The sequence below is a fragment of the Manihot esculenta genome, chromosome 1 (genome assembly GCF_001659605.2).
Source record: "Manihot esculenta cultivar AM560-2 chromosome 1, M.esculenta_v8, whole genome shotgun sequence".
Taxonomy (NCBI): Eukaryota; Viridiplantae; Streptophyta; class Magnoliopsida; order Malpighiales; family Euphorbiaceae; genus Manihot; species Manihot esculenta.
The window spans coordinates 40,359,764-40,379,536 of record NC_035161.2 but is presented as its reverse complement, the minus strand read 5'-3'; the positions used below and the strand labels follow the sequence as shown (position 1 = coordinate 40,379,536).

Below are 19,773 nucleotides of genomic sequence, written 5' to 3'. Positions count from 1 at the left end.
TTGAAGTAATGAATCCGGAACTAGATAAAAACATTTCTCTCAGTTTTATTTTTAAATAAAAGTTATGTAATTTTTCTAAAAATTAAATTAAATAAGTCAAATTACTTCTCACAATTATGAATATCAGCCACTAACTATCAACTATCGCTTATTAATAATTGTTATAAATTAAATTAAACAGTTAAATCAAATGAATTTTAAATTCGAAACGCTAATTAATTTCAGCATGATTTTAAATTAAAACAGTTTATTCACAGGAATTTCGATGTAAAACTGTTTCAATTTCAAATGGTTTAGGCTATATTCACTATATATTAGGCAAGTTTTTCTCATATATGTCATGGACAACTTTGAATATTTATTTAGTTATGATTAAATTAAAGATAGAAAAAGTAATATGAAGGACGTGGGAAATACTTTACAAAAAGGAATAAGAAAGATAAAGAAAAGTCAAGTGGAAAATGAGGTAATAGAGGCTGAAGATACTGATGATATTAAAATGAAAAGAAGTTTTGGAAATTTGAAAAAAAATACTATGAATAGAAAATAAATATATTTATAGGCATTTTTATATATATAAACCGTAATTATTATATTCAAATCAAAATCACGAGAATTTTAATAAAATTCGTTGATAATATATAAATTTATGTTAAAATTTTGAAAGATCAGCCCATCAGAGATGTATCCAAAAAGGGACATTTCTATGGATGTTTAAAAAAATAAAAATAAAAATAAAAATAAAATATTCATTATGGCATAGTCCGTGGATAGGACATGTCAACCTCAAATCAGGAAGCTAACCCACTTGGATTCCCATCCTCATACAATTGGCTGATTTTGGAGCTGACGTGTGGTTAATGCTGCTTCTCGCTACTCTATTACAGAGACACACACCATTTTTATTTTATTTTATTATTCTTTTTATGCGTGACGCATTAAGCCATATATGCTCTATCTTTTTTTTTTTTTTTTTTTTTTTTTGGAGAATATGCTCTATCTCTTGTCTGTGCCACACCCCATTAACGCGGATCTTAATTTTTCTTTTATAGTTTTCTTAACACGTGTTAAGATACAGATTTATTATTAATATATACATTAAAAGCTTTATTTATCACTTAATAAAAATAAAAATAAAAAATTCACATATATAAAAATTATTAGTCCAACTGAAGCAGATGACTTCAACAAAACAATAATATACATGCAAATATGAGGATGTGAATTAATTGTGAACGTCAAGAGTGTACGTAGTATTAGATATTTAGTTGATGCATACTTGTCATATAGCTAATTTTGTGACAACTTACTCTGCAGAGTACACACAAACTATGATTTTAAAAAATAAACCAATATTAATCCGCTCACTACCAACCGTTGTTTTGAGACATATCTACAATTTGAACGGTGTGTGGAAGTCATGGCATATGGAAATTAAGCAAAGCCACATATAGTTTAGTGGTTCCATCTGCTCAACACGATTATCATATCCAGTTTCTGGTGGATAAGCCCCAAGTTAGTACTCAAGATTCCATTTTTAACTTGCAAATGCTTTATTTGTTGGAAAAAATTTTATAAGTTTGAAAATAAATGGGATAAGTTTTGTGTAGAGTGCATGCATCTATGGGATAAGTATGAAATCCAATCCACTTCTATTATTTTAATTATTAAAAAAAAAAAGGGTCCATACCACGTTGAGGTCCAATTTCAAGATCCACTAGTTAGTCAGTCGCCTGGCGGGGCAATGGAAACCCTCGAAACCATGAATAATGGCTTAGGGCCTTATAATTAAGCCCGAGCCCATCTTAATTCGCCGCAGCTTCAATAGTGATTGACTGGTGCGAGTGCGACCTTTTCTCTGTACACTGGCTGGGCTTGCATTTTAACCCTCAACGAAGAAAGCAACCCAAATCTCAGACTCCCCTGTTCTTCTCTGAAACCCTCCATTTCTACAGTTTGAAACTCTCCCAAACTACTAAAATTGGACGTCTGCAGTAAAGGTTCCCAGCTAATCCACAAAAGCTCTTCATACATATAAGTTCATCACCTCTTCGCCTTACCACATTGACATTTCCCTTCTTTTTAGATGCCAAGGCAAGTCCCATTTTCTACTTGTTTTAATATTCGAGTTTCTCACTTTTGGATTGGAATTTTATTTACTTTTTTATTGGAGCAATTTTGATTGGAGAGGATCCTTGGTGGGGAGTTTGCGCTATTGGAGGGAAAGACATTTGCACTCATCCACCCCACTGTGATGGGGTCTTATTCTTCTACAAGCATTTCGGTTGGTAAAGGAGGTGAGTCAGGACCACCCTAACTGCTATTAATGAGCTCAATAAAGCAGCACCGTCTGCTGTTGAATCAAAATCCAGCAACTCAGTGCTATGGCCTTGGAATAAAAAGTCATAAATAACTGGTTAGCTTATATCCCATTTGCAAAAAGTTCCCTTAACTATTAGCGTGGTTGTGATTCAGACTTCATGTACTGAATCCCTATTTTCAGTTTTCACAGTTTATGCTAATGTATTGGAAAATACACATAAAATTTGATTAGCATTAGGATTAGGAATGGATAAATATTTATTTATTTTTTAATTAGGAGGTGACATAGCACTCTGTTTAATTTTTGCTTTGTGGTGTCCATAAATGAAATTAAAGGCTCTTCCATTAAGAAACAGTTTTTTTGTGCTTTAAAAAAAAAATTCTGGTTTAATGAATATTTTTGGAAATATAAACAAAACTCAATAAGGATTATGATCAGAATTAAATTTGAATTTTAGAGTTGCCTTCTAGTCAACAACTCTTATAGAACCATCATCATATAAACTTTCATGTAACAGTACATCCTTATACAGCAAAGCTTGTATGAGTAGAATGTCTGGACATAAAATTCCCTGATCAAATTACAAGTGTTGAATCTTAGGATGGTGATACTTAGAGATATTTTTCTGGTACATTAGAGGAAGGAATTGATAAGAGAGTCCAACAGGGACAGGCATTTCAGTGAGTGATCAATACTGCTAGGATTTGGAGTTTTTGAATCTATTGGAGGGGTCAACACATGGTTTAGGACAGGAAAATTATTTCCTAGACCCCATTTGTTTGCTGGAGCAGGTATAGTACGAAGTGTTGAATCCAGAATGTAACAAAAACAACTTTTGCAGATGAATCCAAATTGTGAATAGAAGGTATTGCAGATTGCAAGTCATTTTGAAACTTATCTAGCTGTTTTTGGTCTTTGATGAGACTGACTTGATGTTTACCCGTTTCATGGCCTTACAGACATTACAGTTTTGCGGTCAGCAACGGCAGCTCTAACGCCTGCAGTTCAAAAAGGGGAATGAGACTTAAAGAGATCTTCATATTGCGTTGGCGCTATACATGTTTTGCTTTTTATATGGCAAATCCACACTGGAGTTGATATTATTTTCAAAGTGTTTGAATTCACTAAATGGCCTTGAATTGCAAGCAGTAGTCCAAATTTGAGCTCCCCTACAAGCCAGATGGTATTTTCTCTGTGAAATTGGGTTGGTTGTATAATCAGCAACCTGAATTTTTTAGCTCAATTTCCCTCCCTCGATTTTGTATCTTTTCGGCACACAGGGGAAAGAGTTTGCATGATGTTGATATATATATATGGGAGGAGAAACCATCATGCCAATGTACCAACTTACTTTCCGTCTCTATTCTTGTTCCACGTTGGCAAAGAACGAGACATTGATATCAAAGTTATTTAGATCAATTTTAATAAAAAAATTGTAATGTGTAAGGTCTCCAATTCCATACTAAGATCATTCGATCAGGAATTCATAAATATAATTATAAGAGGAAACTGCAATCCCCAAAAGCAGTTTCTCATTTTCATTTTTGTTCATTAGTTATGGACTAATTTAAGTACGTTCCTTATTACCATCTGTTTGGATAAAAACTATATCATAGAGCCTCAAATCTCCTGAATCATCAGTGTTTTAGAGCCCTGAATTTATTTCTCTTACCATTAGCTATAGTTTAATTGAAAACACACATCTTTGGCAATTCAAGTGGAAGGCTATTTAACAAAGGTTTATATCCCCCAATTGAAGCATCTGCTTTTGACATGTCTTGCCGTGCAAGTCTCAAACGAAGTTGATAGTGATATTCCAAATCACCCTAATATTTATGATCTTGGTAATTCTGGTGGTTTTTGATGTTCAATGCTAATAAAACTAGATTATATATTTTCCGTCAGCTTCACAATTAAATATTCCAACCCGCGATTCCAAGTAAATAACGAGTGGGGAAATTTTCTTTATTTAAAAAAAAAAAAGATAGATATTCTGAGGACCCTCGTTGTGTCCTTTCTTCTTCGAAAAGATGAGATGCTTTAAAAGTATTCAGGTCACAATCTACCAATGGCGTCAATCTGAACTATTTAAACACCAAGACACCTGTTAAAAATTAACGCAAAGAAATTAAAAGATGAACTTGTAGGATGACCCTTGAAGAATCGTAAAGGTAGACAAAATGAAAAGAGAGCAAGAATCTCAATTACTAGACTCTCACAGCAAGCAAAGTCAAGATGAAGGATCGACGGCTTATCAATTTCAAGAATCATTTACAGTATCAGTATACTCTGCGGGCGGTTTCTAAGCGAACTTTCAGGAATCTTTGAGAAACGAGAAACATATGCATTCGCCTGTCAAGAATGAGAAAGAAATAGCCGCAAAATATACAGCGTATAATCTAAATATGCCCTGGTAGAACATCGCAACTTGAAGGATTGAGAACTTCAATGGACAACCGTTGTCATTTATTCTAAAATGTTGAAAATACAGCGCAGGAAAAGGAAAAAGAAATTACTCTAATCTACTCAGTAGTGGCTTGATTTCAGTGAATAATCCTCAAGGAAACCAAAGTAATAATCCAGTAGTGGCTGGAAAAGCCAACTCTTGTGCAAGACTATATTTGATACCAATACGATTTCTTGTGTGACCTTTCTTAGCTGTCATAGCTTTGTAAATGAATTTGATGCTTTTCCTTTATTCTCTGTCTCTTTGTCTCTCTCTCTCTCAAGAAGTTAGTGTTTCCCATGGCGTATGGTTTTTCTTTTTTTTTTTCCTTGTGTATTTCACTTTTATGTTTCGACGCAAGCCGGCTTATATATGATTTCCGTAGTCAAGTGCTATGGCTATAAATAACAACACATATCACCCTTCTCTATTCGTACTCATTCTTATGTTTGTTGTTTAGTCAAATTTAAATCAGAAGCCTCTTTACAGAATTACATAAAATGGCAAATCAACCTGCCCCACCTCGCCAATGGTTCCGTTTGCCTTCAATTGCACGTCCAGCCCCTGAACCAGCTCCAACCCCAGCACCTGAGCCAGCTCCTCCCCAGCCTCGTCCACCTCTTGCTCGACCTTCATTTAGGCCAGCTGCTCCGTCTATCCCTCCGCCAACTCAATCTCAAGGACCCACTCCTGCCCCACCGACTACTACTAGTGTTGCAGGTGGAGGTGTGGCATCGGTACCAACATCGCCAGTTCCGAGGGCGCCTGGCTCTTCTGCTTCATTGCCTGCTTCTCCGGCTCAAACCACCACTGTGGTTGCCCCAGTCACGACCTCAGCTTCAGTGCCATCATCTCCAAGACCCAGAGTTTCAGCTCCTACCTCCACACTTCCACCTTCTCCCTCTCCAAAACCAGCCCAGATGGACTCTTTGGTTTCAACTGCTTCAGCCCCAAAACCAGCTCCACCTTCTTCTGTCCCAACATCTCCACTTAAGCCAATGCCAACCACAATTTCTGCGCCAACTTCTCCTGTCCCTAGACCAGCACCAATCACCTCGTCAGTACCAACTTCTCCTGTTTCCAAACCAGCACCAGTCACCTCCTCTGTGCCAACTTCTCCTGTTGCCAAGCCAGCAGTAATCACCTCCTCAGTGCAAACTTCTCCCGTCTCCAAACCAGCACCTATCACCTCCTCGGTGCCAACTTTTCCAGCCCTTAAAACCATGACCACCGCTACGGCTCGTGTGCCTAGCCCAGAACCATCTCCAAGGACCATCAAGCCTGCGGTCCAAAGCCCAGCTCAATCACCTAAGACAAAGCCTACTGCTCCACCACCTTCTCCTCTTATCCTACCTCCAGCCAGGATAAGAGCTGATGCAGAAACTAACGCTAAGATCCCATTAGAGGCAGAACAAAAAACAGTGCTGGTTCAAAAGATCATTGATAAGCCTCAGCCCTGGGTCAATGGCAGGGAGTCGGAGAGAAATCTTGTAGATGCTCTGAAGACCAGCATTGCTCAAAATGGGAAGCAAGAACCCAAGAAAGACGGAGAGACAAAAGAAAAAGGCCAAGGAAAGAAGATTTCTTCCGATTCTGAAGACGGGGGCATGAGGGTAATCACAATTGCTGGAGAAAACAAAGGCGCCTTCATGGAAGTAATCCGGTCTCCAAATAAGAAACATGTGTTCGAGGGGAATCCTCAATATCTCAACAAGAGCGGCAATCATAAATCCTATGGCAATGTGTGGGGAAGCCACAGCAGCAGCAGCAGCAGCAGCGGAGAAGAAGGAAACCCAAAGAAGGACAAGAGCCAAAAAGAACGGTCAAAGTTGTCTCCTCCAATGAGTACATTTATGAACAGTAACGTGCAAGGTGTTAACAACTCGATTGTGTACAATTCATCCTGCACTCACCATGATCCTGGAGTTCACCTTGCTATGTCCAGAAAGCCATCCGGCGGCGGATTGCACATTAAGGAACGCGGCAATGAGCACTAATTAAGGTTTCAGACAACGCGAAATAAAGGAATCGGTTTTAGCAGCAGAAGCAGAAACAGAAGTGGCTTAAACTTACCTTGATGTGTGAATTTAGGCTACAGTATGACGTAATGGGAATAAATATAAAGTTATTGAGTGATGATAAGGAAATTTAAGGGCATGGATTCTGATTCTTCATTTTTGTGTTCCACTTTTGGTGGAGTGCAATTGAAGATTGTTCATTGTCCATTGTCCGGACTGAGGCATGTATGGTTTAAGATTTAAGATTTATAATGCATAAATTGGAATATCTTGGATTGGAATTCATGGCTCATATGCTTCCCTCTATATACTAATATACTAAACTCAACAAGTTGGTTGAAGATGTGCTAACGAAAAAATATTCCTAAGCTTTGGCCGGCTGGACACTTGTTCGATTCTTTTTTATTCACTAATTTTTAAGAATTTAAAGTGATGATCTGAGATCCAATGGAATAGGGTTTTACAAGGGTTTTGTATTACTGAATAAGGCCTGTCTTTTCTGAGGAGGGGACTCTCCTTTTATACATTGTCTTGCCTGCTGGTGACGTGTAAAGGTCTCTCCAGGATTGGGCCACGCGTCTCTGCCATGCGGATTCGGAGGTACTAGAGTATCAACCGCCTGCTCCATGCGCAACGGCCTCTGATTCTCCTCGTGCGTACGTTCGAACGGATCCGCCAGGCTGTCTGGTGAATGTTATTCCGGGTCCTGGGCTGGGCTGAGAGTTGGGCCGGATGTTAGGCCTGAGTGGAGAGGGCCTGCTTCGTGCGGACCGGGTCGGCTTGAGTGAGAAAGATGGGTCGAGCCCGGTCTTGAAGGTTGGATGAGCCAGGCTTGTTATGTATATCAGGTGTGTGGGCCTCTACATCATGGGCCTTGGGCTGTGGTCAAGCCCCTGGTCCGGGGTGAAGGAATCCAGCGGTCATCAATTACCCCTTCACCTTCTCGGCAGTTATTGCTCCAACTGCCGAGGGGGTGAATACCAAGAACTATTATGATCGCGTCTGTTCGGGTTCAGGTGCCTTAATAACATCCTTTCATCTTTCAGTCGTTGCGCAGTTTCTGAATTCTATCTGCTCTTTCCTCTTTCTGTCTTTTCTCCATTTTTCTTGTCCTCTGCCGCCTTTACTTTCTTGTCATCATTATCTGGACATCTCCTTTCTTTCCTTTTCTGTGAATATCTTTTAAAAATCTGACGCCATTAGCTTAGAGTCTAGTGTAGCTCCGTCCCGTGCTAAGTCTTCAGGCTCCGAGTATATATCAGCGCCAGTTTTTATTCATTCTTGAGTCTTCTGTTGAAGCGAGAAATTCTTGTTTTATCTGTGGCAGGTTTATCCGACGCCTTCTTCAAACAGATTGCCTTGTGCCCCAGAGGTTTGCCTTGATTGTGCTCTTATCATCTTAAGGGAGAACTGTTTCTGACTTGTCCCTGTTTTGAAACTTTTTGCAGTTCCTGAGATAAATATGGGTGAGTTCAAAATTCTTGAAAATTTGATGTTACCTCTAAGGCATCTGGAGGGTGCATTGAAGATCCTTCGGATATGGCAGGCGAAGGGCGGGACCATTCAGCAAGCTGCTGAAACTGCTTTACCCAGGTCGTCTGGCCGGCCTCCTCCTCTGCTTGTTGTCCGGGCTCCAGAGAAGTTCTGGACTGTTGAGGGGTTCGCTCTAACTTCCCCTTTTTCCGCAGAGAAACAGGGAATTTCCTCGATGCTCCTGTTGTCCTCTTTTGATATAAATGGGAGTGGCGCCGGCGCTCAGCTTGTTGTTCTTTTTGGTGTGAAGTACCAGTATTATTATTCCCTTTGGTGTGAAGTACCAGTATTACGTGAGACTGGGATCTGCTGCACTCAGTCAGGTCTCCAGCGATTTCTTTGAATGTGTACTTCGCGATCTCTTCGGGGCCACAGCCTCGAAGACTTATGTTTTTCATGTGTGGTGCACGGCCGGCATACCATATCTGAGCCTGTTCGAATGTATCGTGCATCACATTTGGGTAGCCGGACGTCTGCCCAGGGGAACAGTGAGAAATGCTTATGGGAATCAACTTGTTCAGTTCCCCTATAATAGCGAGACAGATCTTGGCCTTTTCTGAAAAACTCTCATTCCGAGCTACGAGAAGTCCTCCGAGCTGAAGACTAGAATAGTAGGGTAGATAATAGCCGTAGATGAGGAAGTATCTGGATATGTAAATTCTTTAAGGATAGTCTTTCATCCCTGATCAAGCATAATTTAGCCACATTTTTATTATATTTCTTACTGTTTATTTACACATTTTTCTAGCTTAATTTGTGTTTTTTATATGTTTTTACAGAAAAGGAAGAAATTGGAAAGTTAGAGAAAAAGTGAAGAAAAAGCTGGAAAAGTGATTGGGTCAAAGTGATTTGCCCAAATCACTCGCAGAAACTGGCCAAATCACTCGCAGAGACAAAGACAGAAACTGGACTGAACCCCAGGAAGCGATTGGGGCAAATTGAGCAAGTGATTTGCCCAAATCACTCGCAGAATCTGCCCAAATCACTTTGATAGCAGAAAATACAGCAGAGGCGGGAAAAGAGCAGAAAATCCAAATTCAAAGGAAAGAAGTCCAAACCCACTTCAAACACTACAAGATCAATCCCAAGAGCCACGCCCCTCATTTAGAGAGTTCCATTCTCAATCAAACACAAAATTCAAAGAGGAATCAAAGACTACAAAGAAGACCAAATCAAATTGAGATTACAAAACCCTAATCAAATTGGACTTGGGACTCTCCAGCTATAAAAGGGCAGCATCAAAGGCATCTCATGATCTTTTTTCAGCATTTGCCATCCTCGAAAATTCTCCAGCAACACAGCAGAAACTTTCCTTCTTTCTTTTCTTCTTTATTTTTGTATTTTAGTCACCATGAGTGGCTAAATTCATTATTTTCTAGTTGAAGTTGAGAATATTCAGATTTGTGATGAATTGGGAGGTTTAATACTCCATTGTTGAACTCTTGCTTGTTTCAATATTTATGCAATCTGATCTTTTCCATAATTATTACTTTGCTTTTAGAATCAATAAGGGTCCATTGCTTTTAAATTGCTTAAGTGATAAATTGTTTGAATGATTTAGGTCCGTAATTGCTTAAATTGTTTGAACATAAATATAATCAGTTGTATAACCTAGCCTTGACCACGCGGTTGGCAAGGATAGAACTGGGTTTCTCTAAGTCTTAATGCGATCAACAGTTGTTCGATGCTAAATGCCCCAAAGACGTTCCTTGGCAACTTGTTGATCAGTGTTTGATTAGCGAACGTTTCCTAATCAAACTAGAACTAAGGAGGAATTTGGATTGTGAGAAGCGTCTTCCACAACCAAAACTGATTTATTGAAATCAAATAGGAGTCTTTTATAATCAATGATCAATTCTGAACAAACTGAATTAGACTCACACTTCAGCTAGAATCTCTTTCTCATTGAAATTCCTTTTCAATTAAATTATTGTTCTCTTTGCTTTTAGATTTTAACTCATCAAAATAAAACCCCCCTCTTTTACTTTCTTGTTATTACTTGCCTTAGTCATTATTAGGAAGATCTTTAGTGTCAATTCCCTGTGGTTCGACCCTATTACCACTATCTGCAAATTTATTTGTTGATTAATAATAGGTTTATTTTTGACGGCTTCGACAACCGCTTATCAAAAATTGGCGCCGTTGCCGGGGAATTGATCTAACTAACGTATTTTCCTTTTATGACCAGGGCTGATCGTAAAGAAGCTCTTCTTTACGATCCTGAAATTGAACGCACTACCAAGACCTTACAAGCATGGCTACAGTAAGTATGTCTTTTCTCTCTTCTCAAATTTCTGAACTAACCTCTCTTGTGGATAGTTATGTCAAAGGTCGAGCTCAACACTTTCAGCCACCAAGATCATGTAGGATCTGTGGATATGTGGGACACCCAACTGATCAATGTCCCACACTTTATCAATATGACCAACCAGTGCATACATTTAGAGGATTCAATAGCCAGTCTGGACATGCATATGGAGGATTCTATGAACAGTCAAGACATGATCCGTACATTGACACATACAATCCATATTGGGGAGATCAGCCGAACTATGGCTACACTGAGGCTAACAACTACCAGGACCACTAAAACTATCAAGCCCAAGCAACACCTCGAAACTCCAATATGGAACTTGAAGAGTTGGTAAGTAAGTTGGAAATTTCTGGGAAAATTCTACAACAGCAAGTAGATCAAGCGGTCAACTCAATGAACGCGCACATATTAAGAAGAGAGGAAGAGCTTCAAGATCTATGGGACGATGACGAAGGTTCCCCAAAAACAGACCAAGCTGCTAGATCTACTGCCACACCTGCCACTGCTGAAATTACACCAGAAACCAAGTTCCAGATTACTGCAGAAAATCCAGCAATGGCAGAACCCCCTGTTGCACGTGAAGAAGCTGAAATTCAAGCTGAAAATCTGCCTGTCCAAACTACTGCAAATAGAGACAGCAGTTGCTGTCCATCTGCAGAAAATTCCACAATTACATCAGCAATTGCTGAACCTGCTGTCCAAAAATCAGCAAGTGTTGAATCTGCCACCATTGCATCCCTTATTGCTGTCCAAACACTAGCAACCTCAGAAATTGACACAACTGAACCAGAAGTTGTTGCACTTGCTGAACCAGCAACATACACCACTGAAATAGCTCCTGAACAACCAGCAAAGAAGCAACAAGTGGGACAAATGGCTTCATCCTTGAGTAAACTTGAATCACAAGGAAAGCTACCTTCCCAAACTGAGATAAATCCAAGGAAAAATGCTAGTGCCATCACATTGAGGAGTGGAAAAGAGCTGCAAGATAGTAAGGCTGAAAAATTGCAAAAACAGGCCATGGAAAAAAATCTGCCAGAAAGTGATCAAGGCAGTGATTTGCCCAAATCACCCAGACAATCTGCCCAAATCAATGAGCAGATAGACATGACAGAGGGTGATCTGCCCAAATCAACAGATGATCTGCCCAAATCACCTAAGCAAACAGACCCTGTCTTGCCCAAATCACTAGAGCAGACAGACTTGGTAGAGAGTGATTTGCCCAAATCACCCAGACAATCTGCCCAAATCAGTGAGCAGACAGACATGATAGAGAGTGATCTGCCCAAATCACCCAGACAATCTGCCCAAATCAGTGAGCAGACGGACACGACAGAAGGTGATCAGCCCAAATCATCAGTGCAAGCAGAATTCAATTTGCCCAAATCACCAATGCAGACAGACACGATTGGCAGTCGATCTGCCCAAATCAACCAGCAGACAGAAATGACAGAAGGTGATTTGCCCAAATCACCCAGGCAATCTGCCCAAATCAGTGAGCAGACAGAAATGACAGAAGGAGATTTGCCCAGATCACCGGATGATTTGCCCAAATCAACAGGAAATCTGCCCCAATCAACCAGCAGACAGAAGGCTGAGACAAAGACAGAAAGTGTACCAGAGCTGAAGCCCCTGCCAGATCATCTCAAATATGCCTACTTGGGGGCTGGAAATACACTCCCAATCATCATTTCTAACCAGCTCAGCCAAGAAGAAGAGGAAAAGCTCCTTGATGTGTTGAGGAAGCACAAGAAAGCAATTGGGTGGACCTTGGAGGACATAAAAGGCACCTCAAGACCATTCGGTGGAGGCTCAAGACAGGATGCAGCACATGGAAAGCATGTTGCAGCTGCTGGTTCAACACTTTCTGCCCACAGACCATGACAGCCAATGATTTGGCCGGGTGATTTGCCCAAATCACCTGCTCAAATCACCCACATCCCAGGCAGCCCCTTTCCTTCTCCTTATTAATTTTTTCATATTTATGTTTAAACATTGAGGACAATGTTTGGGATAGGTGTGGGGGTATTTACTGCTAGGTTATATTTTTGCATTGTTTACATTATCTTTTTGCTTTCTTTTTTGTTTCATTTTGCATCTTTTTGCCCCATAAACACACACCAAAATTTTTTCTTTTTTCACACATTTTTTTTTCACACACACACACAGAATTTTGACTTAGCTTTTGCTCTACTCAGCATAAATAACAAGGTTAAAGAGCTTCCTATCTCATGACCCCATTGATTATCCAACCCTTTAAACCTAAATTGAACCATGCACAGTGTGTAGCCTTTACTTAGGAAGTTTTTCTTCTTGAATTGAGTTCTTGAAACTGCTGTGGCCAATAGGAAAGGAAAATAAAATACATGCAATAAAAGTTAGTGTAATTATCTTTGAGTTGATTTGCCCAAATTGATATAAAAAGGAAAAAGAAAAAGAAAAACTCAGCAAATCAAAAAGCACAACCTGTTCCTATGATCTAAGGCTATGAACTGAGCTGATAGTCACTTGGACAAGTGACCAACTGAGTAACCGGAGGTGTATTACCCATGTGCACCGTCGCGTAAAAAGGTTGGTGACTTTTCAAGCATAAAATAAAGTTTCGATGGTCTAAGATTATGAACAGAGCTAGTAGCCACTTGGACAAGTGACCAACTGAGTAACCGGGGGTGTATCACCCATATGCACCATCGCGTAAAAAGGTTGGTGATTTTTTCAGGCAAGGATAAAAAGTGCTGGTAATTAAAAATGCTTAAAATAGGGCAAGTCACTCTTAAGGGATTGCATTAAACCTAATATAAAAGAATAAGCATGATCAAATCAAAAACTTTCCCTTGGCCATGGTGAGCGATAGGAAACAAGGAAAGAAGGGGACAACCTTAGTACATGCATCCTACACTGTAGTGTTTCAATTTAGGAGTCTAGGGGGGCTGATTAAGTGGTACTTAGGCTCAAAAGAAAAAGGGGCTTGATTTACTAAGTTATTTATTGCTTGAGGACAAGCAAAAAGCTAGGTGTGGGGGTATTTGATCAAACATAATTTAGCCACATTTTTATTATATTTCTTACTGTTTATTTACACATTTTTCTAGCTTAATTTGTGTTTTTTATATGTTTTTACAGAAAAGGAAGAAATTGGAAAGTTAGAGAAAAAGTGAAGAAAAAGCTGGAAAAGTGATTGGGTCAAAGTGATTTGCCCAAATCACTCGCAGAAACTGGCCAAATCACTCGCAGAGACAAAGACAGAAACTGGACTGAACCCCAGGAAGCGATTGGGGCAAATTGAGCAAGTGATTTGCCCAAATCACTCGCAGAATCTGCCCAAATCACTTTGATAGCAGAAAATACAGCAGAGGCGGGAAAAGAGCAGAAAATCCAAATTCAAAGGAAAGAAGTCCAAACCCACTTCAAACACTACAAGATCAATCCCAAGAGCCACGCCCCTCATTTAGAGAGTTCCATTCTCAATCAAACACAAAATTCAAAGAGGAATCAAAGACTACAAAGAAGACCAAATCAAATTGAGATTACAAAACCCTAATCAAATTGGACTTGGGACTCTCCAGCTATAAAAGGGCAGCATCAAAGGCATCTCATGATCTTTTTTCAGCATTTGCCATCCTCAGAAATTCTCCAGCAACACAGCAGAAACTTTCCTTCTTTCTTTTCTTCTTTATTTTTGTATTTTAGTCACCATGAGTGGCTAAATTCATTATTTTCTAGTTGAAGTTGAGAATATTCAGATTTGTGATGAATTGGGAGGTTTAATACTCCATTGTTGAACTCTTGCTTGTTTCAATATTTATGCAATCTGATCTTTTCCATAATTATTACTTTGCTTTTAGAATCAATAAGGGTCCATTGCTTTTAAATTGCTTAAGTGATAAATTGTTTGAATGATTTAGGTCCGTAATTGCTTAAATTGTTTGAACATAAATATAATCAGTTGCATAACCTAGCCTTGACCACGCGGTTGGCAAGGATAGAACTGGGTTTCTCTAAGTCTTAATGCGATCAACAGTTGTTCGATGCTAAATGCCCCAAGGACGTTCCTTGGCAACTTGTTGATCAGTGTTTGATTAGCGAACGTTTCCTAATCAAACTAGAACTAAGGAGGAATTTGGATTGTGAGAAGCGTCTTCCACAACCAAAACTGATTTATTGAAATCAAATAGGAGTCTTTTATAATCAATGATCAATTCTGAACAAACTGAATTAGACTCACACTTCAGCTAGAATCTCTTTCTCATTGAAATTCCTTTTCAATTAAATTATTGTTCTCTTTGCTTTTAGATTTTAACTCATCAAAATAAAACCCCCCTCTTTTACTTTCTTGTTATTACTTGCCTTAGTCATTATTAGGAAGATCTTTAGTGTCAATTCCCTGTGGTTCGACCCTATTACCACTATCTGCAAATTTATTTGTTGATTAATAATAGGTTTATTTTTTACGGCTTCGACAACCGCTTATCAATCCCGTAGTGTAGGCCTTTGTAACGTGCTGTAATGTGCTTTTCTTTTAATGAAGTTCTTGTTTTGCTCTCATGCTTAAGCTGTTCTCCTTTTATCATGTGTGAAATACTTCAGATTGCTCGCCTTATAATTTTCACGAACTGAGCTCTGTCCTGCTTTTTCCCGAGCTAATCTAACCTATCTGCGAGCTCTGATGAGTTGAACTCCGGATCCACTTAGTCAACTGGGCTTTCAAGTTTTCGAACTGGACTGTCTGACCGACCTGTGAGCTCGGTCTTTATTTCGATGAATTGAATTGAGCTTTGAGTCTCCTTCATCCGTCCGGGCTCTCAGGTCATGTTGTCCGAGCTGAACTGACCGACCTGAGAGTTCTGTCTTTGCTTAGTGAAATGAGCTCTGAGTTTCCTTTAGCTGGCCGAGCTCTCAAGTCATGCTGTCTGAGCTGGACTAATCCGACCTCTGAGCTCGGCTTCTGATGAGTTGAACTCTAAGCTCTCAGCTTTGTATGACTCCGAGGTGCTTTTGGCGCTTCTTTCCGATCTCCCACCCTTTGTTTAGTAGCGGTAAATCAAATCTTATAACTTTTTAAGTGATGCGCAAGTCTGACCTTTATCATGCTCCCATTTGCTTGTACTTTTGAGTCTTTTCATGACTTGCCCCTCTGTTTCCTCGGCATTTACCATAGGGATGGTAAAGTAGTAGGCTAAGTTGCTCTGACTGATGAGTTGGGCCTGTATTATATGGGTGGTGAATGGGCTTTTAAATGATGGACTGTCATCGTATACTTGGCCCTTAATAGATGTAGAGAAGCCCAGCGATCATCCTTTTGCCCCTTTACCGTCTCGCCGGTTATTTCCTAACCGTCGAGAGGGTAAATTTTGAGAACAATTAATGATCGCACCGCTCCAAGATAAAACTGTTCAGTATCAACGCTTTGCCTCATAATAGCCTTTCTTTCTTTCTTTTCGAATTCCTTCTGTCCTTTGAAGAACTAGCTCTTGGTTGCTCTCTGTCTTCCTGCAATTCCTTCTACGTCTCTTTTTTCATCCCATCGTGTTCTCAGGTACGCTTCCTTGTTCTTCTATGGCAAGTTTAAAGCTTCCTGATGTTTTTGACCTTGAGTCGCATATTACCCCTTCCAACATAACTAATCACATTTCCCGAAGGCTTTTAGATACTCCATTGTATCTTATTCGAACACCTCTTCCAAATGAGAGGATAGTTCTTCCTTACCCTCGCCCTCCTGGTTTAGTGGATCCTCAAGAGGTTCGTAGCATAGTGTTTTTCCTGAAGCAGAGAGAATTTGGTCTACCGCTTCCTTTTACCCCTTTCTTTGTTGAGGTTTTTGAATATTTTGGGGTAACTCCTCGAATGTTATCCCCAAATTCCATTTTATTCATGTCCTGTTTCGAGGCTATCTGTCTGGGTTGGGGTTTCGCCCCGACGGCCTGTCTGTTTGTCACTTTTTTCCGCCTGGTTAGGGCGAAGCAAAACTTCTATTACTTTCCCCCCCGTAATGGGCTGTCTCTTCTTACGGGCTACAAGGATTCTATAAAGGGATGGGTAGAGAATTTCCTTGTGGCAGAGTTGAAATTAGGGTCCTGCCGATCGTGGGATGTGGACCTGAGGTGGGGGGAGATCTTTCCGGGCTGCAACGATCTGCCCGAATTGAGTCTTATTGAGCAGGTCGGGCTGCTTCGACTGACTTCCGTTGAGAGGAAGTATGATGTCGAGAAGTGTATGTTTGTGTCAAACCTTAGGGATATCCAGGACACGGGTATAGTGCTTTGTCCGGTTATTCTGTTTTTTTCTTTGCTCATGATATCAGGAAGTATGCTGACTCTTTATAACTTCTTGTTTCTCGCAGCTTCCGAGGTTAGAATGGATGGCATCAAATTCCCCAAGAATTTTGACCTGTCTCGGGAGAACATGCATGCAATTTTTGACGCCTTTGGGGATGGGCGTTCTGTAACTGAGATCGCTGCAGAGCTGGCGCAGGCCGCTTCTTCCAAGAAGATCAGCCAACCTCCTGTCAAAGCCTCTTCTCGGACTTCCAAGCCGAGCTCTCGCAGCATTAAATCAGCTCGGCCATCTAGCCATGGTGGGTCAAGCTCAACCTCGACGCCTGCTGAAGGGTCTAGATTCGTTCCAGCCTCCTCAGAGGTCGTGAGGGAAATTTCCTTAGCTGTTGTGGAGCAGTCCCAAGCTACTGAACAAGTGGGGCAGGGTACCGTCCATTCTACTGAGGAGGTGTTAGGGGGGAAATTTAAGTCCCCTGTTGAAGATAAGGAGACCTCTGGGACAGGGATGGAGATCGTCCTCCTAGAGGATCAAAGCCCGGAGGTTTCTGGTGAAGGTGCCCCTGCCCCTGTGAGGACTGAGCCTGAGGGATCTGAGGGTGTCCCCTCAAAGACTGGGGGCAAGCGTCCGACCCCTTCTGGAACGCCTGTCCCATCTCCTGCTCGGAAAAAATCCCGGACTGCTGTGGGTCCTTCCCCACCTCTTCCTCCCATTGGGAAAGGGAAGGGTGTTTCTGCTGTTCCTTCGTCGTCCCCTACTGACAACATTCTGGACCTGTCAAGCATTTCCTCGGAGTCTCCAGCCTCCGCTGTTGCTGCACTTCTCCGGGAACGGATGTTCGGCGGGATAACAGAGGCTTCGGATCCTCGTCTTCTGGCCCTGACTGGTCACTTGGCCAGTTCTACCAAGGAGCAGGTGTCCTTCCAATCTCGCTCTCGTGAGGAGCTCGGATCCACGATTGGAGAAATGCTGCTGATGGTAAGTTATTTTTTCACCTTTCTTTGAGTTTGCTTTGTTTCTTTTCTTGACAATTGTTCTTCCGTACTAGGTGTTAGGCCTGGTTATGGAGGTGGATGCCCATGATCTCTCTCTCCGGGAGTCCATGGACCGCCGGATTGAGAAAGCGCGTCGTGATGAGAACCTGACTGCCACCAGCGACGCGAGGGGCCACCTGGCAGCCGCCCGGGAGCAGATCCAGTCTCTCCGAGTGGAGTTGCATTCTGCCCTGGAGGCCTCTAAAAGAGCTGAGGACAAAGCAGTTGAGGCGGCAGAGCATAGCAAATCCCTAGAGTCAGAGCTATCTCGTACTCGCAGAGTTCTTCAGGAGTCTGATGAGAGGGCAGCTGAAGTGGAAACTCGTTGTGTAGAGGTTGTAAAACAGCTGTCCTCTATGACGACGGCCCTTCAGGAGAGGGATGAGGCTGTAAGCCAAAGGGCTGAGGTCCAGCGCCAACATGAGGCCTTAAAGGCTGATTTTAAGGGGCTTCAAGCTCACCTGAGTGAGGTGAAGGCTCAGAAGGAAAGTGCCCTAGCCCGGGTGGAGGTCCTTGAGCAGGAATTGGGCACAAGTTCTGAACATATCAAAGATATGTCTTCATCGGCTGAAGAGTTCAACCTTCGCCAACAACAGCTGAAGAACGAAGTCAGGGCTTTGGAACGTAAATGTTTAGCCCTGCTTGAGGTGGTAAAGTATGCGGAAGGGAAGGCTCAGCTGAAGCGTGAACATTATATAGCGGAGTATCAGGAGTCTGATGAGCTGAAGGTTAAAATTGATCAGGCCTGTGAAGCTCATCTTCAGGACTACAAAGACTCTTCTGAGTTTAAGGAATTTGTGGCTGAGGCTTGTGAAGAACACCTTGATGAGTATAAAGCTTCTGGTGAGATGAAAAAGGCTATCCTTGATAAGGCCTACCGCATGTACGTAACTGGCTACAATCGCGGTTTAAGAGAAGCTAGGCAGGCTCCTGATGTTCCTTTAGCCGAGCTTCGGAGGCGCGAAGTGGACTCAGATGGCGAGTCAGTGCTATACGGGGAGGATGATTGCCCTTTGCCCCGAGGGGATTCTCGGAGGAACATAGACCAGCCATCTGAGTCTTCGTCAGAGGAATCTGAGGTAGGGTCGGAGGAAGATGATCTTGATTCTGAGAAAGACGGCCTCCACCCTAGGTCAGAAGTGGCCCCTACTATTAATGTTGAGAGCTCTGGCCCCAGGGACACCGAGCTTCCTTCGGGGATGGCTGTAAATAGAGATAATGCAGGCGAGGGTGTACTTACTGATGTAAGTCCTTTAAGGACTATTTATCCTCCTTCCTCGCCGGAGAAATAAATTGTAATAGTCAGTAATGCAATATTAGTGTCTTTCTTGTTTTTCATATTTCTTGACATTTATTTCTTGACATTTATCTCTACTCTTCGTATTTGTGATGTAAACTATATATTTTCATTCAGAAGCTCTGAATTAAGCTTAAGTTGCGAGCTCAGCTCTTAGCTGATGATTTGGGAGATCAAGTCTCGTACCTTTTTAATGACAACTATCATGTCAGTTTTTGGCTTTTAGTCCTGCTTTCTGCGCTGTGACTTCGTATATTTGTTTCAGATAAACTGATTTAGGCTTTGATTATAGCCTTTTTTATCCTTCTAAGGATATCTTCATTTATGAGTCCTGCTATGGAGGGAGCTCGGCCGTTCTCTTTGGCCTTCGTATCTGGATCCTTTAAGGATATAAGTCTACCCGAGTTGAGAGCTCGGTCTTGGGCCTTTGCTAACATCAGTCCGAGCTGGGAGCTCGACCTTGAGTGTCGTAAGAATATAAGTCTTTCCGAGCTGGGAGCTCGGCCCCCTTTTTTTTTTTTTTTTTTTTTTTTTT

At 41.2% G+C, this 19,773-nt stretch overlaps 1 protein-coding gene across 1 annotated transcript; it reads left to right on the top strand.

Annotated features, from left to right (window-relative positions):
• The first annotated feature begins 5,164 nt into the window (after positions 1–5,164).
• On the top strand, positions 5,165–7,068 carry LOC110616239 (vegetative cell wall protein gp1). The gene has a single exon (XM_021758602.2). The coding sequence runs from the start codon at positions 5,270–5,272 to the stop codon at positions 6,764–6,766; it is 1,497 nt and encodes a 498-aa protein (XP_021614294.1). The 5' UTR covers positions 5,165–5,269; the 3' UTR covers positions 6,767–7,068.
• The last annotated feature ends 12,705 nt before the right edge of the window (positions 7,069–19,773 follow it).